General features: G+C 63.9%; 8 protein-coding genes across 8 annotated transcripts; 5 read left to right on the top strand and 3 right to left on the bottom strand.

Annotated features, from left to right (window-relative positions):
- Positions 1-375: 375 nt before the first annotated feature.
- On the top strand, positions 376-1,797 carry PLICBS_006477 (uncharacterized protein; the record flags this gene model as incomplete). Its single annotated transcript, XM_018327442.2, has 2 exons — positions 376-669; positions 757-1,797. The coding sequence occupies 2 exons, from the start codon at positions 376-378 to the stop codon at positions 1,795-1,797; spliced, it is 1,335 nt and encodes a 444-aa protein (XP_018173870.1).
- Positions 1,798-2,145: 348 nt separating this feature from the next.
- PLICBS_006476 (uncharacterized protein) lies at positions 2,146-6,484 on the bottom strand (the record flags this gene model as incomplete). The annotated part of the gene is made up of 5 exons (XM_018327443.2): positions 2,146-3,732; positions 3,833-4,591; positions 4,648-5,884; positions 6,020-6,207; positions 6,287-6,484. 5 exons carry the CDS (start codon positions 6,482-6,484, stop codon positions 2,146-2,148), a joined length of 3,969 nt encoding a protein of 1,322 aa, XP_018173871.2.
- A 3,954-nt stretch (positions 6,485-10,438) lies between these two features.
- Positions 10,439-12,872, top strand: PLICBS_006475 (uncharacterized protein; the record flags this gene model as incomplete). The annotated part of the gene is made up of 6 exons (XM_065600946.1): positions 10,439-10,460; positions 10,668-11,156; positions 11,215-11,513; positions 11,603-11,937; positions 11,995-12,348; positions 12,407-12,872. 6 exons carry the CDS (start codon positions 10,439-10,441, stop codon positions 12,870-12,872), a joined length of 1,965 nt encoding a protein of 654 aa, XP_065457018.1.
- A 134-nt stretch (positions 12,873-13,006) lies between these two features.
- PLICBS_006474 (uncharacterized protein) lies at positions 13,007-13,539 on the bottom strand (the record flags this gene model as incomplete). Its single annotated transcript, XM_018327446.1, has 2 exons — positions 13,007-13,474; positions 13,531-13,539. 2 exons carry the CDS (start codon positions 13,537-13,539, stop codon positions 13,007-13,009), a joined length of 477 nt encoding a protein of 158 aa, XP_018173874.1.
- A 638-nt stretch (positions 13,540-14,177) lies between these two features.
- On the top strand, positions 14,178-15,314 carry PLICBS_006473 (uncharacterized protein; the record flags this gene model as incomplete). Its single annotated transcript, XM_065600945.1, has 2 exons — positions 14,178-14,415; positions 14,536-15,314. 2 exons carry the CDS (start codon positions 14,178-14,180, stop codon positions 15,312-15,314), a joined length of 1,017 nt encoding a protein of 338 aa, XP_065457017.1.
- A 1,544-nt stretch (positions 15,315-16,858) lies between these two features.
- Positions 16,859-18,727, top strand: PLICBS_006472 (uncharacterized protein; the record flags this gene model as incomplete). Its single annotated transcript, XM_018327447.2, has 1 exon — positions 16,859-18,727. The coding sequence occupies one exon, from the start codon at positions 16,859-16,861 to the stop codon at positions 18,725-18,727; it is 1,869 nt and encodes a 622-aa protein (XP_018173875.2).
- Positions 18,728-19,953: 1,226 nt separating this feature from the next.
- On the top strand, positions 19,954-21,387 carry PLICBS_006471 (uncharacterized protein; the record flags this gene model as incomplete). The annotated part of the gene is made up of 1 exon (XM_018327448.2): positions 19,954-21,387. The coding sequence occupies one exon, from the start codon at positions 19,954-19,956 to the stop codon at positions 21,385-21,387; it is 1,434 nt and encodes a 477-aa protein (XP_018173876.2).
- A 385-nt stretch (positions 21,388-21,772) lies between these two features.
- On the bottom strand, positions 21,773-22,921 carry PLICBS_006470 (uncharacterized protein; the record flags this gene model as incomplete). Its single annotated transcript, XM_018327449.2, has 1 exon — positions 21,773-22,921. One exon carries the CDS (start codon positions 22,919-22,921, stop codon positions 21,773-21,775), a length of 1,149 nt encoding a protein of 382 aa, XP_018173877.2.
- Between the last annotated feature and the right edge of the window lie 194 nt (positions 22,922-23,115).

Below are 23,115 nucleotides of genomic sequence, written 5' to 3'. Positions count from 1 at the left end.
AGCCACCTGAAGCGGCACCGCAAGTACCTACCAACCGCGGCAGAATTGCGCCACGAAAATGAAGATGTAGACGCCAAAATTGTACTTTGTTGTTGAGAATTCTTCATTTATTTCTGCTCACCGTTTATGCAGCCGGTTTGGGTCTTGTTTCCCTGCATGTGATGCTGCGGTAGAAAGAGGCGGCGAGGTTTCGCGGCGCCGCTTTTTGCTCTGGCCACAGCAGCAACAGCACCAGGCACAGGGAATCGACCCCACCAAAATTTCGTGCGTAGAAAAAAAAAGTTGCAACAGCGAGTGGCCTCTCTCTCGCCTCTACTTCCTGCTCCTCATCCCCATTGCCCCGTGTTGTGCCTCGCCGCTCCGCACACCGCAACCATGGCATCGGCTGCGCACATCACCATCCCGCTGCCGCTCCTGCCCGAGGGCTGGAGCGCCGAAAAGGACTTCAAGGCCATTGGCCAGCTGTCGGGCGCCACGCAGCGCAGCATCGAGCCCGTCGGCCCTCACTTCCTGGCCCACGCCCGCCGCTCCCGCAACAACCGCACCTTTTCCGAGGACGACCGCATCCAGGCGCAGGAGAACGCCAAGAAGATTGAGGATGGCGACGAGAGCGACGTCAGCGAGCCTGAGGACCCCATGATGCTGCAGTCGCAGGCCAAGGACTGGAAGGTGCGTCGATCCCCTCCCCTCCCAAGCACCAACACGAGTCCTTTTGTCCATAGCATTGCTGACCCATGACCTCTCCCCACCGTGCAGTCCCAGGACCACTACAAGATCCTCGGCATCTCCAAGTACCGCTGGAAGGCCACCGAGGACCAGATCAAAAAGGCCCACCGCAAGAAGGTGCTCAAGCACCACCCCGACAAGAAGGCCGCCCAGGGCGCCACCGAGGACGACCAGTTCTTCAAGTGCATCCAGAAGGCGACCGAGGTGCTGCTCGACCCCGCCAAGCGCCGCCAGTACGACTCGGTCGACGAGGAGGCCGACGTCGAGCCGCCGACCAAGAAGCAGCTGCAAAAGGGCGACTACTACAAGCTGTGGTCCAAGGTGTTCAAGTCGGAGGCGCGCTTCTCCAAGACGCACCCCGTCCCGACGTTTGGCGACGTCAACTCGACCAAGGAGCACGTCGAGGACTTTTACAACTTTTGGTACAACTTTGACAGCTGGCGCACCTTTGAGTACCTCGACGAGGACGTGCCCGACGACAACGAGAACCGCGACCAGAAGCGCCACGTCGAGCGCAAGAACACCAACGCCCGCAAGAAGAAGAAGGCCGAGGACAACGCCCGCCTGCGCAAGCTGCTCGACGACGCGTCCGCCGGCGACGAGCGCATCAAGCGCTTCCGCCAGGAGGCCAACGCCGCCAAGAACAAGAAGCGCCTCGACAAGGAGGCCGCCGAGAAGCGCGCCGCCGAGGAGGCCCAGGCCAAGAAGGAGGCCGACGAGAAGGCCGCCAAGGAGGCCGAGGAAAGGGCCAAGACGGACCGCGACGCCGCGAAGAAGGCCAAGGAGGCGGCCAAGAACGCCGTCAAGAAGAACAAGCGCGTCCTCAAGGGCTCCGTCAAGGACGCAAACTACTTTACCGGCGGTGACGCCTCGGCCGCCCAGATCGACGCCGTCCTCAACGACGTCGAGCTCGTCCAGGGCAAGATCGACCCCGACGAGATTGCCGCCCTCGCCGGCAAGCTCAACGGCCTGACGGTCGCCGATGAGATCAAGGGCGTCTGGGCCGGTGAGGTCAAGCGCCTGGTCGACGCGGGCAAGCTCAAGGACGGCGAGGCCAAGACGCTGGCTTAGAATGCTTTTGTCACAGCAGATAGAGTAGACGGTACATGACTGCACGGCACTACATAATAGATGGTTGCTCATTGCATTTGAGAGGGACTTCCCGAATGAATGGTCCTGTCATTTTTGAGACTGTACATGTGTAAGTGTGTATTGTGTCGCGTGTATGTATGGTATATGTGTGGTGTTGATGCTCGTTTCAGAACCTGTACACGATGAGCCGAGATGAACACGCTACCCTGCAGCCAGTACGCCAACGCCGGCATGACCAACGACGTCTATCCTTTATTATTCGCCCCTTCCTCCCTGCACTCTCGCCTTTTCTTTCGACGAGACAGCCACCGCGAGCCATCAACACGCTCACGCAGCCTCGCGGTCGAGCGACTGCCCCAGCACCATCTCGTAATACAGCCCCCGAGTGTCGAGCAGCTCGTCGTGCGTCCCGCGCTCCATGATCCGACCCTTGGCAAACACGACAATCATGTCGGCGTCGCGCACGGTGCTCAGGCGATGCGCCACGGCAATGGTCGTGCGACCGGCGGACGCGCGGTCGAGGGCCTCCTTGACGACCTTTTCGGACTCGGTGTCGAGCGCCGACGTGGCCTCGTCGAGCAGCAGCATCCTAGGCTTGCGGATCAGGGCGCGCGCAATGGCGATGCGCTGCCGCTGGCCGCCCGACAGCGAGAGGCCCTGGTTGCCGCACGGCGTGTCGAGCCCCTGCGGCAGCGACGCGACAAAGTCCCAGACGTTGGCGGCGCGGCACGCGGCCTCGACCTCGGCCGACGACGGCTCGCCGCGCTCGAGGCCCAGCGAGACGTTTTCGCGGATCGAGCCCTGGTACAGCACGGGCTCCTGCTGCACGAGGGCCACGTCGCGCCGGTAGCGGCACCGGTCGAGCGTCTTGATGTCGTCGCCGTTGGCGCGCAGCTCGCCCGACGACGGGTCGTAGAAGCGCTGCAGCAGGGCGATCATGGTCGACTTGCCGCAGCCGGACGCGCCGACAAAGGCCACCATCCTGCCCGACCGGATGGTGGCGTCGATGCCCCGGAGGACCTTGATCTTGGGCCGCAGCGGGTACGAAAACTCGACGGAATCGCAGACGACCTCGGTGCCCCTGGCGGTGGGGGTCGTTGCCGCGGCCGTCTCCTTTTCGTCTGTGTCGTGATGGCTGCTGCTCCCGCCGCTGCTGCTGCTGCCGCCGCCGCCGCAGCTCGCCTCGTCGTCAAACGGCGCGTCAAACAGCAGCCGCTGGCGGCGCAGCCGAAAGATGTAGTTGATGGCGCCGCGGGCCTTGGTGATGCTCGTCGTGTACTGGAACAGCATGGCGGCCGACTCGCCCGAGAAGACGACGGCGATGAAGACGGTGTAGAACTGGTCCGTCGAGTACTCGCCCGTGGACACGAGCTTGCCGCCGTACCAGAAGCCCAGCGCCATGGCGAGGAACGACACGGACTGGCTGAGGGCGTAGAAGAGCATCTTCCAGCCGAGGCTGCCGATGGCGGCGCCCGCGATGCCCCTCAGCCGCTCCTCGTAGCGCTCCACGACGGCGCGCTCGAGCGCCAGCGACGACACGGTCCGGATCCCCATGACGGCCTCGGCCGCCACGCCGCTGCTCTGCGCGAACCGCCCGGCCGTGTCGTCCTCGAACTTGAACTCGAGCCGGATCCGCACGTAGCCCGCGCCCACGAGCACGGGAAGCGCCCCAAACGCCAGCACGAGGCCGAGCTTCCACCCGACGGCGATGGCCAGCACCGACGACGACACGAGGTTGACGACGTTGATGACGAGCAGCGCCACGTTCATCGACAGCAGCTCCTGCAGCGACGTCGGCTCCGACGCCAGCCGCGACACGAGCGCCCCCGTCGAGTTGTCCGGGTCGTCGAAGAAGGCCATGTCCTGACGCAGCGTGTTGTCGAATATCTCGCCGCGGTAAAACTTCATGACCGTCTGCCTCTAACGTCAGCCGGGCTCTCTTCACCTCCAATGGCGCCAAAAAAAAAAAGGGGGGGGGGGGGGGGGGGGGTATAGGGCTCAGGGGCTCGCTCACCTGTGCGAGAATGTTGGCCAGCCATCCTGCGATGAAGTACGCCACAAAGTTGGCCAGCGCAACGACAAAGAACATGAGCGAGAAAAAGTTGCCCTTGCTGACGTCAATCGTCTCAAACGCGCGCATCGTCTTGGAAAAGAGCACCGCCAGCGCCGGGTACGTGCCGCCGCCGACGAGGCAGCACAGCATCGTCACCGCCATGGGCCACCACAGGGACCGCTGCTCCTTGAGGATCAGAAACAGTCCGTGGAGCAGACCGTACTGTTCGTCGTCTTCCTTGCCGTCGGCACCAGGGATAGTACCCGTCGTGGAAGCCCGCGTGAGCGCCACGTCCAAGTCCACGGGCGGCTTTCCTCCCCGTTCCTCCTCGCTCTCCTCGTCGCCGTCCTCGGCCGCGCCGCCGCCGCCGCCGCCCTTGCCCAGGTCCTGGGCCTGGACGAGCCGGGCGTATGCGCCGCCGAGGGCGATGAGCTCCGCGTGGGTGCCGGACTCGACCGTCTCGCCTTTGGACATGACGACGATGTTGTCGGCGTCGCGGATGGTGCTGAGGCGGTGCGCAATGACGACCATCGTGCGACCCTTGGCGACGTTGTTGAGGGCCGCTTGCACAATCTTTTCGGCGTTGGGGTCGAGCGCCGAGGTGGCCTCGTCGAGGAGCAGAACCTTCGGGTTCGAGATGATGCTACGGGCGATGACGATGCGTTGCTTCTGCCCACCAGAGAGAGAAGCGCCGCGCTCGCCAATGTACGTCTCGTAGCCCTGGGCTCGTCAGCAGTTGACCTACGGGACATGTAGCTCGTCGTCGAGAAACGCACCTTGGGAAGATCCTCGATAAAGTCGTGGGCGTACGCAGCCTGGCAGGCCTCACGGACAAGACGCCTCTTCTCGTCGTCGGGCAAGTCGACCATGTCTGTGCCCGTTAGCCCGTCGACGACATTTTGGTAAATGGTACCGCTAAAAAGCGTAGGCTCCTGCTGCACGAGTCGAATGTTGGTCCGCAGCCATTGGAGGTTCAAGTCCTCGAGGCGGTGCCCGTCGAGCGTAATGGTCCCGGCCGAGATGGCGTACCAGCGCTCCAGCATGCCAAAGATGGTGCTCTTGCCCGAGCCGCTTGCGCCCACGAGCGCCGTCGTCTTGTCCGACGGGATGTCGAGGTCGAGGCCGTGCAGCACGGGCACGCCGGGGCGCGACGGGTACGAGAACTTGACGCCGCGGAGCTTGATGTCGCCCGTGAAGTCGGCGATGCGCGTCCCCTCGGCCGAGAGCGAGTCGATGGCCGACTTGCGGTCAATGATGGCAAACAGGTCCTGCGCGGCGGCGGTGGCCTTGGAGATGGCAATGGTCTGGGGCGCAATCTGCGTGAGCGCCTGCGCGGCGACGAGCACGGCAAAGATGACGGTGACGACGGTGCCGGGCTGCTGGATCTCGCCCGTCGAGTACATGCGGATGCCCTGCCAAAAGGCGAGTGCGTAGCCGGCAATGACGCAGAAGAACTCGACGGGGAAGAGGATGGCGTAGATGAGGCTCTTGCGCTTGCCGACTCTTCTCGCGCGCTCAAGGATGGTGCCGAAGCGTTCCACGAGCTTGGGGAACGCCCAAAACGCGTGCGCGGTGCGAATCGTGGAAAAGGCCTCCTCGGCGAGGGAGCCGCTCTCCGAGTAAATGTCAAACATGCGGTACTCGAGGACGGTATCCTCGACGACGCACCAGATGGTGACAATGAGATTGAGGGGCACAATGGCGAGCAGGATAAGCGTGAGCTTCCACTGGACGGCAAAGGCGACGACAAAGGCGGTGACGAAGCTGGCGACGGCCTGGATGGTGAGGCCGAGCTTCTCCGAGATGCCGTTGTTGACGAGGTTGCCGTTGGTGGTGATCTGCCCGGACACGGAGGACGAGGGCGCGTCGAAGAAGGATATCTCCTGCCGCAGCGTCTGCCGCACGAAGTCGACGCGCAGCTTCTTGGTGGTGCGGATGGCGGTGATGTTGACGAGGACGGTCCACGCGTAGGTGAGAGCAAACTTGGCGATGAAGAGGTAGACAAAGTAGAGGCTGCCGAGCGTCAGCAGAGATCCTCCCATCTGTCTCTCTACCCCTTCTCTTCCCAGAGTGGGGAAGGCGAAGAGCAGACGAAAAACAGAGACCGTGCAAAGCATTGGTAGAGAGGCTGAGGGGAGGAAGACATACGTATACTTGCCCACCTCGTCCATGTACCCATCCGCCGTCAACTCGCCCGTGACAAAGTCGTTGAAGACGTTGATAAACTTGCCAAAGACAATGTCCATGAGTGGCAGGACCGTACCCGCGGCAATCATGCACACGAGGGCCACGCCGTTCATGAACCAGCCCTTGCCGTCGTTGTACGTGAAGACGCGCTGTCCGCCAATCTCTTATTTAGTCGACGTGTCCCACGGCTGAAGTGTCTCGGAACTACAACGCGTTGTTGCTACTGACCATGAAGTACTTGAAGCTCGAGTCGTCGCCCTTGCGCTCCTCCCGCAACGGCGCCGAGCCTGGGCTCTCATCATCATTGCCGCTGCTGGTGTTGGTGGGGGCCGCCTTCTTCTCTCCGCCGCCAGAGGCGAGGCTATCCTCAGCCACCTTGATGGCGACTGCCTCGTCAACGGCAGTGGTGCTCGTCGGCGCGGCCATCATCGAATGCTGGTGAGGGCTGGCCGGGGGTGGTGCTGTCGCCTGGTGGTGCCGTCGTCGCCTTTCATTTGCGGTGCAGCAACGTGTGTTGATGCCCACTGTGCGGCAAGGGTTCCTGAACCGTGAGGCGCCGGGGGAGAGAGAGAGTTGTCCGCTGTTGGAACAAGAGGCGGGACTGTGTCAAGATATGCTTAAATAAGAGTATGGGGGAGAGGAGGAAGGAAGATGCGGAGAGCCGCCACGGGTACGGCAGCCCTACGACGCAAGACACGCGAGCGTCCTGCAGGAGGCGCGATGGATTAACAAAGCAAGATGACGAATGCACCCCTTTGCCAAGATGCACAAGTAGGTCAGACAAGACGATAAATGCCCCGAAGGAGGAACGGCAAGCAAGCCCAACGGAAAACCTTGCCCCCCGGAGAAGAGATGCGCAGCAGCAGCAGCAGCAGCAGCATGGGGTACATGGGCGGGAGCCAGCCGAAGGAACAGCTACGTACGTTAGCACGTAGCCAGCAACCGACCACATGCCTGCCTGTACCGGCTGCTCGTTAGTCGTTACCGTCATGGATGAAGCTTTTCGGGGGTCCGAATGTCCGCTCAATGTCCGCTCCGGGCGGGGCCCGCCCCTGCATGTATGGCCCGGCGCGAATCGACACTCGGCTTGGCGGACAGTCCGGCTGAGCGAGGCTTTGCTTGGACCCAAGTTTGACGCGAAAGACTACAGTACTAGTACAAAAAGGCAAAGCGCAGCAGCAACTCGCGGCGTGAATCACATCTCTTGGCTGGCTGGATGGATTACTTTTACTGTGCGTATGCCCTCCCCTCCCCCGTCATGGCGGAGCGGAAATACGGACGTGGAGCTTATCAGGCACGGCTCAACTCGAGCATCCGTACGGAGTACTGATGAGTTGGCGTCTTGGTGCTGCCAGCGGGGAGGTCGTGGAGGCGCCGAGCTGGCTCCGCCCGGGAAACCTTGGTACTCGAAAGTCCACTGTCGAGTACGAAACACGAACATGATGATAACGCGTTATTAGACCCAGTGAGTAGAGTCAGTAGACATGCGGAGATGGACATCTGGCGGGCGGAAAAGTGGACTTGGCGTCCGCCCACATTTTGATTCTCTTGATGGCGTTGCCCGTCAGGTTGTCCGTCAGGTTACCGCCTGCTGTTCCTCCGGAGCCGAGTCCGAGCCATGTCTCACCTCACCGGCCGCGGGGGGCCCTCGGGTGGAACGGAGGGCTCCGGGACAGAGAGACCTCCACCCCAGCAGTTGAGTGTAGAGAGACACTGGCGTCAACGTTAGTTGAAGGGTCTGCCCTCTTGCAAAGCCCTTGCCACGATAACGCACAACCCTCGGAACCCGGGTGATTGTCGTGCTGATGATGACTGAGTCTCCTTCCCTCCAAGCCCCATCACTCGACAGAATCGACAAAAAAAGGGCCACGCGGGAGAAACTCCACAATCGTCACCGGGCAGGACAGACCAGGCCAGGCCAGGCCTCGAAGCCGCCCACACACACACGCACACACAACGCAGGCCCAACGAGCGAAAACCGGGGACGCCACCATCCCTCCCGCGCACCAGCTCGTCGACCCAGACCAGTGGCTCGGGCCCCGCGGGCCCCGCGGCCCCCGGCTGGGCCGTATATGGCGGACGGGCCATCCGCCCCCTTGCCTGCAGTCTTCGTTCAAACGTTCCCCGCGACCGTTGATCCTCCCCCTGCTGCCACCGCCGCCGCGTAGGTTTCTGACTGGTGATTCACCGAAACCGACCGACCGAACCGCACTCAGCAGACAGACAGACAGACAGACAGACACACACTCCGGCATTCCTTTGCACAAACGGTCGGGTAATACTCAACAGCCAGCGCTTGGCTTCTGGCTGCTACCCGCTACTACCGCACGCCCCCCCCTTCCCTAACCCCCCCCTTCCGTGGCCTTCCTGCCCTTCTGGAATAGGTGCCGGTAGCTACCGTTTCTGCCATTTGCGACCGCTGCGGCGCAACCACACCAGACACCAGACACACTACGCACCCAGACAAAGGATCACAGCCCAATACACACACGCCCGAGACTGAACTGGCCGAGCACAACTCAAACTCAACTCACACACACACAGAGAGAGAGCCGCTGTACCCCATCGCCAGACACCCTCTCACTCACCGAGAGCCACAAGCCAGTCCCTGCCAAGGCACGACCGGGCCGCCGCCGAGAACAAGGCACGACAGCAGGCCCGCAGCATCCGAAATCACCACCAACAGCAGCAGCAACACCAGCAGCAGCAACACCAGCAGCAGCCTTGATGGGAGAGCCAAGCCCTGCACCACCACCGCCCTCCGCCCAGCAGCCGCCGCATCGATTGATGGACAAGGCAGCGCAGACCAACCATCGCAAGCGGCTCGTCAACCCAAGCATCATCATCAGCAATAGCCACTCGCGCTCACCAACCGTGCGCTACTAACCACCGTCCCTCCCCCAGCACGCACGCACGCCCGCCCCTTCTCGCCAAGGAAGAAAGCGACCAACCTGCCTCGCCCCCCTCTCCCCTCCCCGTCTTATATATATATAAATCTATATATAAAGAAAAAGAGACCATGCAGAGCGGCCCCCAGGGCGGCTCCCTCAGTCTCGCCTCCGCGGCCGCCGACGACGGGTCTGGTCGCAGAGCTGTACGTGTGCCCCCCCGCCCCCTTGTCCCGGATCCCCATCCCCGTTCCCCTTGCGTTGGCCCTTTTCGGTGTGTGCTACCGTACACCGCGGTGACACGTTTGGTCGTGTCGGTGGGCGTGGCGCATCGACCGTGCTCGGCGTGTGAGTGAGGCCATCGTCACATCGGCCCGCCCCCTGCACGGACGGTCGCTCGCGTGGCAGCGGCTGTCACCACGCCCCCCCCCCCTCGGTCTGCGCATACGCCATACACATCATCGAACGCCCTACACTCTGCTTTTGGGTTGCTTCGTCGTGAGACGCCGGTTGCTAACCCTGCGCCTTTGTTGCGACCGCTTTTCAGTGTGACCAATGTCGTCTCCGCAAGGTACGTTGAACCCTCGTCTCATCTGATCTCTTCCCATCTCATCTCACGTCGTCGTGTGCCATCCCACCACTTACACGATCCCCTGCCGTCGCATCTCACCTCAATCTACATCTCCATCCCATCACACAACCCCAACCTACCTACCCGTCATCTTTTGCCTCTGTGTAGTCTTGGCCCTGCACGCTTAACGCGTCTTGGCTTTTCTGACTGCCCGCCCCTGTCTGTCTGTCTGTCCGTTGGCCGCTTCACCACCTCCCCACCCACTTATTCACAACCGTCGCCTCTCCGCCGTGAAACCGGCGCCGAGTCCGTAGACAACGAAAGAAAGAAAGAGCCGCTCATTTACTTACCTGTCACCGTCTCTTTTTAATCAGATCCGCTGTGACAAGGACTGGCCGTGTTCCAACTGCCGCACCGCCAAGCGGTCCTGCACGTCTACCGGCGCCGGCCAGCGACCCAAGGAGCCGCGCCAACGCGTCCTCATCTCCTCACAATAGTAGGTCTCGACTCTTCTCCTTTGTACCCTTCTCTTTTTCTTCTTCATTTGCTGCGACCATCTTCGAGGGAGAGGCAAAGGGGGGCGAGTGGCTGCTATATATTGTCCCGCTGAGGCAATTACGCCGTCTCATTCACATGCCTGCTCCTGCTCATATATCCCTCGCTCGTTCCAGCACGACGCCGTGCCACTCCAAGCCTGGCATCTTTTATACGCGCTCACGGACACCTTAGACGCACACCCCCTCCCCCCTCCGTCATAATCGCTCATAAACACCTCACACCGATCCTGCCCAAGCCCCCTTTGCCGTGTCTAACCACTCACCACCACATCACCCTCCCGACATGTCCTTGACCTTGCTCTTGCTCCCCGTCACCGCGCTTCCCTGGGTATTCTGCTGGTACTCGACGGTGTAACCCACGGACATGTTCCGCTGGGCTGCCTCCCGTCGTCAATTCCCTCATGCCATCGCCGGATGCAGCCTTACACCGCAACACTCCCGTCTCCCATGCCCTGCCCTTGCCCTGTCGATTCCTGCGCTCGCGCCGTCGTCGTAGTCGCCGTCGTCGACCATGCCAACGCACGCACGCCCCCCCGGCAAGGCAGACGTCGTCTCCTTCTCATGCTGACACCCCCCCGGTGAGCGCAAGATAGACCAGATCGAGTCCCGCCTCGGCAACATCGAGACGCTGCTCAAGGCGCTCGCCTCGCCCGCCGCGCCGTCGTCGGCCCTCGTCGTCGACCATGCCCGCTCCGGCAGCGTCAGCCTCAGCGGCAACACCTTTGTCAACACGCCCGGCACCGGCAGCAGCAGCGCCCCCACCGGCGCGTCCACCAGCGCGGCCGACTATGAGAGCAGCGAGGAGGAGTCTGCGTTTGGCGGCGACAGCGGCCTGACGGCGCACACGGCCTTTGCCTCCGAGTTCCTCGAGCGCGCCGTCAAGCGCACGTCGCTGCGCGAGGTCAACCCCAAGATGGAGGCGGCCCTGGCCAACCTGAGCCAGCTCGTCGAGATGCAGAAGCGCCGCTCCATCAGCCACGGCCCGCGCTTTCCCCTGCAGAAGCCCGTGCCCCCCGGCGGCATCTCCAAGCTGCCGATGCCGCCCATGGCCGCCGTCGTGAACCTCCTCAAGCACGCCAAAGGTAGGGGCTTCCGTTCTTCGGATTGTTGGAAATCGTCCGTACTGACGTCGACATGTAGCCGCGCCGCCGACCCTCTTCACCATCATGTGCTCGCTCGTGGGCCTGTCCGACTTTTCGAGCCTCTGCCGCATGGTGTACTTTGCGACCGAGGACTTTTCCGATGCGACGTTTGTCATTGTCAACGCCATGCTGTACAACCTCTTTATGGAGCAGCACTCGCTCGCGACGGAACCCGTGGCGCGCGACGAGTACCACTCGTACATGCAAATGTGCCGCGCCAACCTCGAGACGAGCCTCGCCAACACGCCGCTGTTTCTGTCGTCCAAGGTGGAGAATGTGCAGGCTCTGCTGCTGGGGGTACGTCTCGCGTGCCGCCGTCCTTGCCGTGATCGCTTTCGCCATCCTTCCTGCCGTGTAAGAGACTCGTTGCTGATCACCGACGCCAGGCCCTCTACGCCGTCGACGTGTCGCGGCCGTCTGTCGCCTGGCACCTGAGCTGCATGGCCGCCCAGCTCTGCCAGACGGCCGGCTACCACCGCTCCGAGACGCTCAAGCAGGACCCGCCGGCGACGGCCAAGCTCAAGCGCATCCTCTTCTGGCACGTCTACACGCTCGACAAGGGCCTCGGCCTGCGGCTTGGCCGCGCGCCCGTCATCCACGAGTGCGACATTGACATTCCGCGCGTCTTTGAGTTTGACGGCTTCGGCCACTTTGAGTCGTCGACGATCCCGACGCTGTGGGTCAAGATTAGCCACCTGCAGAGCCGCATCTACGAGCAACTGTGAGCAGATGATACTGACTGAGGATAAGAACCACGGATAGCTGACTCTCCCCGCAGGTACAGCCCCGCCGCGCTGGCGAGCACGCAGGCCGAGCTGGTCGAGCGCGCCCGGGCGCTGGCCAAGGACTGCCGCAAGCTCGAAGTCGAATCCGAAGAGTGCCGCGAACAAGTGTACAACTACCTCCGCGCCGTCAACTCGTCCGACGTCGTCGACCTCTTTTTGCGCGGCGATGAGGTCCAGTTCCAGGTCACGCTGACCCTCGTGTACCGCGTCATCCCCGCGCCCGAAGGGTCCGTGAGCCGCTTTTGCGACGAGTGCCTCGATGTCGCGCGCAAGGCCATGAAGGTGCACCAGCAGTGCACGCAGTCGACCAACCTGGGCAGCTATTTCCGGTCCATTTACGTCCACTGGTGCGTCTGAGGATAAGACGGCTCCCGCGGGACATGTCTTTGCTAATGCTAGCTCCAGGAACCTGCTCTTGACACCCTTTGCGCCCTTCTTTGTCCTCTTTTGCTACATCATCGAGACGTCGTCGCTCGACGACCTCAAGCTGCTCCAAGAGTTTGTCACGTCGCTCGACGAAGCCCGCGACTCGTCCGAGACCATCGAGAAGCTGTACCGCCTGTGCCAGGTCATGTGCGACGTGGCGGCGCTATACGTCGAGGCCAAGTCGCAGCAGCAGGAGGACCAGACCATGGTGCCTATCGGCGACGAGTTTGAAATGTACCTCAGCCAGCTGGGCTTCATGCCGTCCGAGGACCAGGCCATGGCCCAGGCGCAGGATAACGGCGGCGGCCCGCCGGCCGTCAACGGCCAGGTGGCCCAGATTGCCGACTGGTTCTCGGGCAACCGCAACATGATGGGGCTGCTCGAGGAGGATCTGTCGCAGATTGAGTCGTACCGGTGGGGATTGCAGCACCCCAATAACATGTAGTATGTAACGTCGTTGATGCGCCCACGCAGATAGGGAGAATGAGAATACCCCCCGTCATGACACTGTGCGCCGCTCGTCTCTTCGTACAATCGCCTGCTTGTGGTTGCGTCTTGTGTGACGGTGAAGCAAGCCACTTAGTTGGTCGGCCGTCGCGGGTCGTAGCACGTGTAGCCTTCGTTGTCGCTGTCACTGTCGTCCATCAATGCGGCGCGGGCGACGGGCGCCACGACGGGCGGCTCGGGTCGAGCGATGTGAACTTCGGGGGCGGGCTTCTCCTCCTCCTTGGGCGCAAAGGCGCTCTTGAAGCCACCGCGCTTAAAGCCGGGCTTCTTGACGGCCGCGTCCTTGTCCTTGTCGCCGAGCTTGATGCTGACGAGGCCGTCGGCCTTGGCCTCTGCCTTGCGGGCGCGGACGCCGGCGTTGGGGTCGCGCACCATCTGCTTCATCTCCTTGAGGCGCTGCTTGTGGCTGTGGTCGTAGCTGCTAAGGTGGGCATCGTATTCGTTCATGCGCGAGTAGCCCTTGGAGCAGAGGGTGCAGTAAAACGACTTTTGGGCCTCGCGGGCCGCCGTCGTCTGGGGAGGGGGGAGCGTCTGGTGGCGCTGCGCAGCGTTAACATTGGGTTCTCGCTCACGGGCCGTACGGGATGGTAGCTTACAGGAGGCATCGTGACGGTTATGATGTTGCGTGATGGACGGAGTGCAAGTGCGTGAAGGTTGCGGGAAGCTGGTCGTGGAAATTGGCGGGGGCCGGGACAGCTGTAATACGGAGCTTGGGATGGTGGAGGGTTGTGAATGTCGTCCTGGAAGCTAAGATACAGTACCTAGGTAGGTCTGCCTGGCAAAAACAATGGATGCCTCAGTCCCGACTACGCTGAGGGCACGTACGTGGGTGGGTCTTACTGGAGGCTCGGGCTCCCGCTGGCTCCAGTCGGTACCTCACCCGTGGGCCTGCCCAACAAAGGCACCACCCACTGAGACGCTGGGAATTGTGCGCTGACAGCCGCCACCGTAAGCTTCCAAGGTTCCAAGGTTCTGGCCTCGGCACCCGACATCACTGGGGCCGTCTGGCACCAGGCCTCAACAATACCCGGACCTAGGTGGTAGGTACTGATCCAATGCGCCAGGGGAGCCCCCATCCCCGCCGCCGCAGCCCGACGTCACACCGCATTCGAGACTCCCGCCCAACGCGCCCTCACGTTTGCGACAACCTCACCTCACCTCCTCGCTGCCCGCCCACCACCGTCCGTCCACCACCTCTTCCCTGTCCTCTGCGTGAGCGGACGCACGCCAACGCCACCACAGGATGGACGCGCCAGGGCGGCGCGACGATCGCCGCGACTCGGCGCAGACCTTCGTCTCACTCCTGCAGCTCGACCCGTCGCCCATCGACTCACCGACCGAGTCGACGCCGCCCGCGCCATTGAGCGACGAGGAGCCGCTCGAGGCATGGGAAGGGGCCAGCGCGAGCGCTGACAAGGCCGGGCCGACCGCAGGCGCCCCGGGTCTGAGCGGTAGCGGCGGGCATGGCGCCATCTTTTACCGTCTGTCTCGCCCTCCTCCTCCTCCTCCTCCTCCTCCTCTCCTCCGGGGCTGCCCAGCTCGCCAGGGGGCCAGCCCGTCGAGGGGATGACGAATGCTGACAAGAGAGACGGCCAACACAGTGACACGCATCCAGCGGTACTCGAGCTACGCCATGTCCGTATTCATGTCGCTGCACCTCGCAAACGTATCCCTCATCCCCGCCGTGACGCGCTCCGTCGCCGGCTCCGAGACCTACCTCCTCATGACGCGCGAAATCTACCAGACGAGCATCGCCGAGCCGCTGCTCGTCGCACTGCCGGTGGTGGCGCACGTCGGGTCGGGCGTGGCGCTCCGGCTGCTGCGGCGGTGGCAGAACATGAAGCGGTACGGAGGCGGCACGCCGGGCCTGTACGGGCTGCGGAGGATGCTGCGCGGCTACCCGGGCTCGCAGGTGCGCCTGTGGCCGCCGCTGAGCTACATCTCCATGTCGGGCTACGCCATGGCGGTGTTTTACGGCGCGCATGTTGTGGTGAACCGGCTCCTGCCGCTGGCGGTGGAGGGCGACAGCTCCAACATCGGGCTCGCGTACGTCGCGCACGGGTTCGCCCGGCACCCGGCGGCGGCGTGGCTCGCGTACGCGGGCATGATCGGCGTCGGCTGCGGACACATGGTCTGGGGCATGGCCCGGTGGCTCGGGTTGGCGCCGTCGACGCGCGGGTGGCTCGGCAAGGAGAGCGTCGCGGTGGACAGGCGGACGAAGCGACAGCGGCGGCGCAAGTGGCTGGGCGTGCACGGCGTCTCCCTCGCGCTGGCGGCCCTGTGGGCGGTCGGCGGGTTGGGCGTCGTGGCGCGCGGCGGGCCAGCTGACGGATGGATCGCAAAGGCGTACGACGAGCTGTTTGCGCGGGTTGGAATGTGACGAGTAACTCGCCTTTGGGGCGGCGTGTGTACGGACTACTAGAGATGGGCGTACTGCCCGTACGAGACGGGGCGGCATTGGGCAGGGCGCAGCTCTCGGGCGTTGATTTGTGACAGGTGTTTTGTTGAGGAGGGGATGGAGTCTTGGACAGTTTGGCCCATGTACAGTACCTATGCAAGATGCAGCACGGCAGCTCGCTTGGAGAAAGCGATCCATGGATGCCCCGCAAGGGAGGGAGGCCGCGGAGACGGGCCGGAGAGCATGGCGTGGCATGGCATCGGTAGGGACGTACAAGTATGATGTTGGACGGCAGCTGAACCGAGCATGGGCTCATGGCATCTAAGTTACTACTACGTGTGGTTTGGGCATGGCGCGGCACGGTCCGGTAGGGTACAGGTCCGGCACGGCATGGCACGGTATGGCATCATAATCATCACCAACATCCTCCATCGTCAATCCCTTGCCCGTGCGTTGCTCCGTCCGCGGCGCCAGGCAGCCGATAACTGCCCTTTTAGGCGTCTCTCGGACACGCCTCGCAGTCTCGGAGGGTCGCTTTCTTTGTAAAAGTCAGCCCACAACTTGATGAAAAGTCTCTCCCTGTGCCTGCGGGCCAGGCTCTTGGAGCATTCCTACTGGGCGGGCCGGCGCGCGGCGGCGTCGCGAAGAAGCAATTCGCAGAGCCGGGGCGCTTGAGCGCGGCGGAGCTTGCAGCGCCCCAGGCCCTCCCTCCCTGCCCCTCTGAGCCCCTCTCCCTCCTCAAAAGCAACCTGGAAGCGGAGCCTGCGCCGAGACACGTCGATATGGGGGGTGGGTATGATGCCCTTTCGGTTGCTGGACGGTGGACACTGGATGTGCGACAAGGACTGCAGCATCTCCTCGCGTTTGATAAGGCGTGCCGTGCCGGCGGACAGGCAGGGCTGGCCGAAACGGGGCATGCCGAGATGCCCAAATGGCGAGAGGGTTTCCCAGAAGGTACTTGTGCTTGTTGCATGAGGTGGATGCGCGATGCCATCCATGCATGCGCGAGGTGCCGACGTCGCAGGTAACTTGGGTGCCCGCCCTTCTGGGACAGACCGGCCAGCCAGACCTGAGCTGCCCCTGCTAGCGCACCTGCTCCAGGTCTCCAGGCCTCGCCCGCCAGCTGCCAGCCACTCCACTGGAACCCCCCCCCCCTCACTACGCCACCCGCTGCTGCCCTGAACTGGGCCTCCCGTCCACTCCGCTCCACGCCCAGACGGGCGGCCTTGGCGGGGGGCGCGCCGGGACGATCAAGCTCCGGCAGCGGCATCCATGGATCCTGGGAGGTCTCTCCATCACATAATCATGCACGGCGGCATTCATGCCTCCTCCATCCAACATCCAACGCCAGCCTTAACCCCGTGCTTCCCTCCCGCCGCATCCTCGCTTCGCTCACGCCTTCTCGCTCATCCGTCTTCCTCTATCTCTCTGCAACCCTCGCAGCGTTTCCGAAACCCCAAGTCACCGCATCCAAGCTGGCAAACACGCGAGCGCCCAGCCGCTGGGTGCGCGGCGGCCCCGACGCCATGGTCGCCACCAAGCGACGCCGCTCGCCCGACCCAGACGTCCCCCGAGGGCGACACGGCGGTGACGACAACGACGACGATGACAGCGACCAACATCGCGACGCGAAGCGCCGTCGCTCCCGCTCGCCTCTGGTCCCGCCGACAGCCCGAACGAGGCACCACCACCCCCCACCCCGGCGCGACTTCTTCGCCACGCTCTCCGACGAGCTACTGCTGCGCATTCTCTCCTTCATGGACGAGCGGGCGCTCCTCGACGTCTCGCCCGTCTCGCACCGCTTCCACCGCGTCGCCGCCGACTCGCAGCTCTGGCGGCCGCATTACTACCGCCGCTTCATCCTGCCGCGCGCCCACCGCATCCCCGGCTTCCGAACGGCCGCCCGGAGCTCCAGCAAGCTCCATTACGCGGGCCAGAGGTTCCTGTGGGCCGACGGTGGATGGGGCCGTCGCGGGGGCCTCACCGCTCCTGGCGATGTCGACGCCGACGCCGGTGCCAACGACCCGGCCGCCGCCATTGCCGACTCGGTCGACTGGAAGAAGCAATACCGCCTGCGGCACAACTGGGCCCGCGGCCGCTGCGCCGTCGACGAGGTGCCCGTCCACGCCGCCGAGCGCAGCCCCCCGCCCGAGTGGCAGACCCTCGTCAAGGTCGTCGACGGCCTGGCCGTGACTGCCGACGCCGAGTCGGGTCTGCGTGCTTGGGACCTCAAGACGCGCAAGGCCATTGCCCAGCGGCACCTGCGTTCTGCCGACGGCGTGCTGTCTCCGCCGACTTGTCTAGCCGTCGACGATCAGCATCTCGCGCGGGGCACGCTGGACATTTCGGCGGGCTTCGAGGACGGCACCTTTGGCATCTGGCGGTTCGACGCGAAGCGCAGGAAGCTGACGCTCGTGCACCGCCAGGCCAAGGGCTACTTTGGCGAGCTCGTGGCCGTTGCGTACGGACACCCATATGTGTTGACGGCGACGAGGCTGGGCTTCATCACCCTCTACACATTTGACGATCGTGAGCAAGGCTCGACAGAAAAGCCGGATGACGTCGGAGCACCGCCGCGGCAAGACGAGCCGCCCGCTCCGCGGGGCAAGGGTGCGGACGACGCCCTGCTCCCGCAGCCGCGCCAACTCACATCGCTCAAGTCGCACAGCACGCGCCTCCCGCTCGCCCTGTCGATACGCAGAATGGCCACTTCGGTGGTGGCCTCGATCGCATACACGTTTGATGCCGTCGGCGGCTGGGCCATTGGCGTCCAGGACCTCGACATACGTCCGACCGAGACGTCCCGGCCAGATGTCGTCTCTTCACGCGTGGCGTATACCTTACCCACACAGACGCGCAAGTCGGCAACACCCTCTCCCGAGTCGACGCCCACGCGGACCGCGGCGCGGTCACCCAAGCACGGCCTCGGCTCACGCGACCAAGGCGACGACGACGGCCCCATCCGGCTCTGTTATAGTCACCCCTACCTTCTAGCCACGCTCCCCGACAACACGCTGGTCCTACACCTCTGCACGTCGACGGCCACGTCACTGTCCATCTCGCCAGGCATCCGGCTGTGGGGGCACACCTCAGGCATCTCGGACGCAGAAATCACGCCGCGCGGTAAGGCCGTCAGCGTGAGCACGCGCGGGGACGAGATCCGCGTGTGGGAACTCGAGGGCCGGGTCGGAGGCAGCAGCGTAGAGGTCAAACCCAGGCAGCACGATAACGCATCAGGGAGCATGGCCGGAGGGGACCAGCGGCGGCCGAGCTCCAGGGGCTCCAACACGGGCGAGGACAAGAAGAACTGGGTGGGGTTCGACGACGAGATGGTGGTGGTGCTCAAGGAGGCGCGCGACGGGCGCGAGAGCCTGATGGTGTACGACTTTACCTGAAGCACGCAGGGGCGTGTTTCTTTCAGGGTGGTTGGCAGCAGGCCACTCGAGGCAGACGCAGGACTTTGTGACGCGTCATGGCCTGTGTAGGTGCCTCGGGCATCTGCTTGCGATGGCGAGAGGGGCGCGCCAGGCAGACGAGGTGGCAAGATACCCCGGCCGCGGGACCACGATCCCCACGGCCTGCCGCCTAGTCTGCACATATCATCTTTCTCGACTCGATGACTGCTGCCCGGCCGACAGGCAACCTTGAGCGAACAAGGTCCACTACATTCACGGAACAGGGCTTCCCCCGCCTTGGCCTCGGCGGAGTCGACGCGGATGTGACGCCTTCCAAGACACAGAAGAGGGCCGTCAAGCTGAGGGGCGTCGCATCTTTAGCAGCTGCACCAACGGCTGGGGCCAGACCGACGACACTGCTGCTGCCTGCTGCTGGCCGGCGGCGGAGCAAGAGGGAAGAAGGCCAAGGGGCGTGTGGATAGAGCGAAGATGGCTTTAGATGGCTTTTTGGGAATGACTTGTGCGTGCGTAGCCAGGCAATGCACAGCACTGTAACTTTACTTGGTGTGAGAGAAGCATGACAGGCCTGCAAGGCGGCACGCTGCCCAGGTCATAGATACTTGTATTATACGAATGGCACTCGATGCGACGCTCACTCGCGAACTTCTCCCTTTGCAGCGAGTCGTCTTGTGGACTGCTCCAGGTGGTGAGATGTTGACGAACCACGCATTCTCTGCATCAACACCTTGCTGAGATGGTCCCCCGACGTAGATTCTCAGCAGTATGCCTCACAAGGACCTCGGCAACGGCATGGGTGAGCTTGGCGCCAAAGCAACTCTTGGGCCGTCGTCTGTCGGCTTCATTGTCTTGGTTTATTGCATGGTTTGGTGAGAGACGAGAGGAGCCGCCACTGCTACGGGTTTGCCTGCGATGCAGCAGCGCTGGCTCCCATTCCATCGTTCCCGGGACGCCAACATGGAGCAAGCCCGAGGGGTCGGCCGGACTGCCGATGCGGCGATGGCGTGCCACGTGAATTGATGACGAGGGCTTGAGAAATGGCCGGCAGAATGAATGGATAAGCAACGATTGCCGACGTAGATGCCGCTTGCGGGCATTGAACATGACGAGGTGCCCCTCGGCGTCGTGCCCCTCGTCGTCAACGCATGCCTCTCTTACACCATCATCATCACCAGTGCAACCGCGGACGACACGCATCCACCATCATCATGGCCCACGACGATTCCAACCCCCCACCGACACAGGGCGACCCGACGGCCCTCCCGCCGCTGCCGCTCCCCGCGGGCATCACGTCGCGCTTCGTCGACACCCGGCCCTTTGGCCTCCGCTACCACGTCCTCGAAGCCATCCCCGCCGCGTCCTCCTCATCCTCGGCATCAGAGTCAGAGCCGGCCCCGCGCCCGCCCCTCGTGCTCCTCCTCCACGGCTTCCCCAACCTCGCGTACGACTGGCGCTTCGTCATGCCGGGCCTCGCGCGCGCGGGCTACTACGCCGTGGCATTTGACCTGCGCGGCTTTGGGCGCACCCACAGCGGCGGCGGCGCTGTTTCGGGCGCTTCAGGCTCGTCCGGCTCTTATGGCGCTGCAGCCGCGCAACAGCAGCAGCTGCCGCGCGATGGCTCTTTCTCGGCGGACGGCTTCACGCCCCTCGCCATGGTGCGCGACGTCGTCGCCCTCGTCCACGCCCTCGGCTACCGCTCCGTCCACACCCTCGTCGGCCACGACCTCGGCGCCTTTGCCGCCGCCGTCTGCGCCCTCGCGCGGCGCGACCTCATCCAGTCGCTCGTCCTCATGGCGCATCCCTTCCGCGGCGCCCCCAAGGCCCCCTTTGGCACAGCGGCGTCCGCGTCACTGCCCGCTCCTGACATCCCCCCGACAAACCGCTTCGACACCCTCCGCGACCCGGACGTGCACACCTCGCTGCAGGCCCTGGACCCGCCGCGACAGCACTACAAGTGGTACAACGGGGCGCCCGGCGCGGCCGCCGAGTGGAGCTACCCGCGGGACGGGCCGCCGCTGCGCGAGTTCCTCCGCGGCTACTTCCATCTCAAGTCGGGTGCGTGCCGGGACGGCGGCGGGGGGAAGCCGCGGCCGCTTGGGGCGTGGACGGCGGAGCGCCTCGCCGTGATGCCGCATTACTACATTATGCGCGCGGGCGTGTCCATGCGGGAGAATGTTGCGCTCGACATGGCGGCGGAGAGGGAGGCGGCCGGCGCTGCCACCACCAACGACGAGGAGGGCAAGGACAGGGACAGGGACAAGGACAAGGCCAAGAACTGGCCGCCCGCGCCGGAGTGGCTCACGGAGCGCGACCTAGACGTCTACACGGCAGAGTGGTCACGCACAACCTTCGCCGACGCGCTGCGCTGGTACGCCTCCCTGACGGGCAACCCGGCCGCAACGGCGGAGCTGCGCGCCCTGGCGTCGGGCAGGATCGCCGTGCCGACGCGGTACGTGTCCGGGGTCAAGGACTGGGGCACGTACCAGGACCCAGGGGCGCTGGAGGCCATGGAGGAAGGAGAGAGCGTGGAGCGGGGGTGCTACACGGGGACGGTGCTGCTGGAGGGGGCGGGCCACTGGGTGAACATGGAGCGGCCCGGGGAGTGCGTGCGCGAGATTCTGCACGTCGCGGCCATGGTGTGAGCTGCACGCACGTGTGTGGATGAGGAGGCTTTGTGGTGGTTGAGATGATGATGAGGGTTGGCGTTGAGTATACTGACGGCGATGTGCTGAACAGAGTTGTGTGAACAGGAAACACAGAAGACAAAAGAGTCACTTATACCGTATTTGTCATTTGTGTCATCCCAAACAACACGCATCAGCCTCGCTCGTAACTCAGCACGACATCTTCAAGAGCTTGTTTCGCCAACACCAGGCAACCGTCTACCTCAACACTCATCTCGAAGCGACTAAACACATCATGTCCCGTCCTCCACACACTCACCAGCATCCTCCCCACCCTTCACCACAGGCTTCAACCACCATCATGGAACTTCAACAGCCCTCACGAGCATCACATCATCCGTCATCAGCCACGCATCGCCGCCTCCGCAGCCGCAACAACACGCCGCACCTCCTCCACCACCACCCCCCAATGCCTCCTCCTCAACCCATGCCCCATCCCGCGTACCACCACCAGCCTCGTCCTCTGCCTCGTCGCCACCGGCCCCGCGCCGCCGTCTCCTTCGCCGCCGCTCATCTCCTCCGCCAGCACCTCCCCGTGCCGCAGCGGCACGTTGCCATCCCCGTCGCCGTGCACCACCACCGTGGGACAGGCCACGCGCCGCAGCTCCTCCCTTGGCCAGGCCGCCCACGCCGCGCCCGCCTGGTTGAAGAAGCTGCTCACGTTGGCACGCTCCTCGCCGCGCTCATACAGCCTCCCGTTATCCTGACTCTTACTCCCCTTGCGCTGATCCTCGTCCTCCATCTGCTGCTTCGCATCCCTTGCCACCCTCGCCGCGCGATCAAACGCCCATCCCGCTCTCGTCTCCCCTTCCCTCTCCTCCTCATCCGTCAACCGCTCCTCCCCATCCCCCATGCACGCCTCCTCAAACCCCACCAGGAACCGCACCACCGACTCCCTATCCGTCATCCACCCCTCCCCGTCCGCCGGCCGCGCCACTGCCTCGACGCGCTTCATCGTCGCCTCATCCACCGACGGGATCCCCGTCGCTACATCTCCAGCTGGCCCGACGGGGCTCGACGACACAAGCGTGATGGTGCGCACGCGGTGCGGATGCCGCGCCGCGAGCATCCACGCCGTCGCGCCGCCCATGCTGAAGCCCACGAGGTGTGCCGCCCTCGCTGCGTTTTCGACGCCGGCGCATACGTGGTCCAGCAGCGCGAGCGCGTCGGCAAGCAGGTCGTCGAGGGTGTAGCGCCGGCGGGCTTCGTCGTCGAGGCAGGCGTAGTGCGTGGAGCGGCCCGTGTCGCGCGTGTCGTACCGCACGAATAGGTAGTCCCTCGCTGGCGACGACGACGAGGACGGGGGGGAGGAGGGATTGGACTGGGACAGCGCAGAGGCGAGCTGCGCGATAAGATCCTCGTGCCATGAGAGCATCGACTGGCCACCGCCGGAGAGGAGCAGCACCGGCGTGCCGGCGTGTGGGCCAAAGGTCTGGTAGCAGATGCGGCCGCCGTGCGGAAGCTTGAGGAACTGCTCGGGACTGGCTTCCATGGTGATGTTGCAGTATGCCTCTTAGCTGTGGGCTTTATTGCAAAGTCAGGGTTGGCCTCGGGTTATAGATGGACGGCAGGAGCGGGAGAAGCAATGGGAATGATTAGCCGCGCGGTGAGACAGCGATGCTGTAAATTGTGTGACTCGTGGAGAGATGGGCGGTGTGTGCTGTTCGTGGCTTCACGATGCCATAC

This window comes from Purpureocillium lilacinum (genome assembly GCF_023168085.1).
Source record: "Purpureocillium lilacinum CBS 284.36 DNA, scaffold_4, whole genome shotgun sequence".
Taxonomy (NCBI): domain Eukaryota; kingdom Fungi; phylum Ascomycota; class Sordariomycetes; order Hypocreales; family Ophiocordycipitaceae; genus Purpureocillium; species Purpureocillium lilacinum.
The sequence above is the reverse complement of the archived record's forward strand: the minus strand, read 5'-3'. Positions and strand labels throughout refer to the sequence as shown.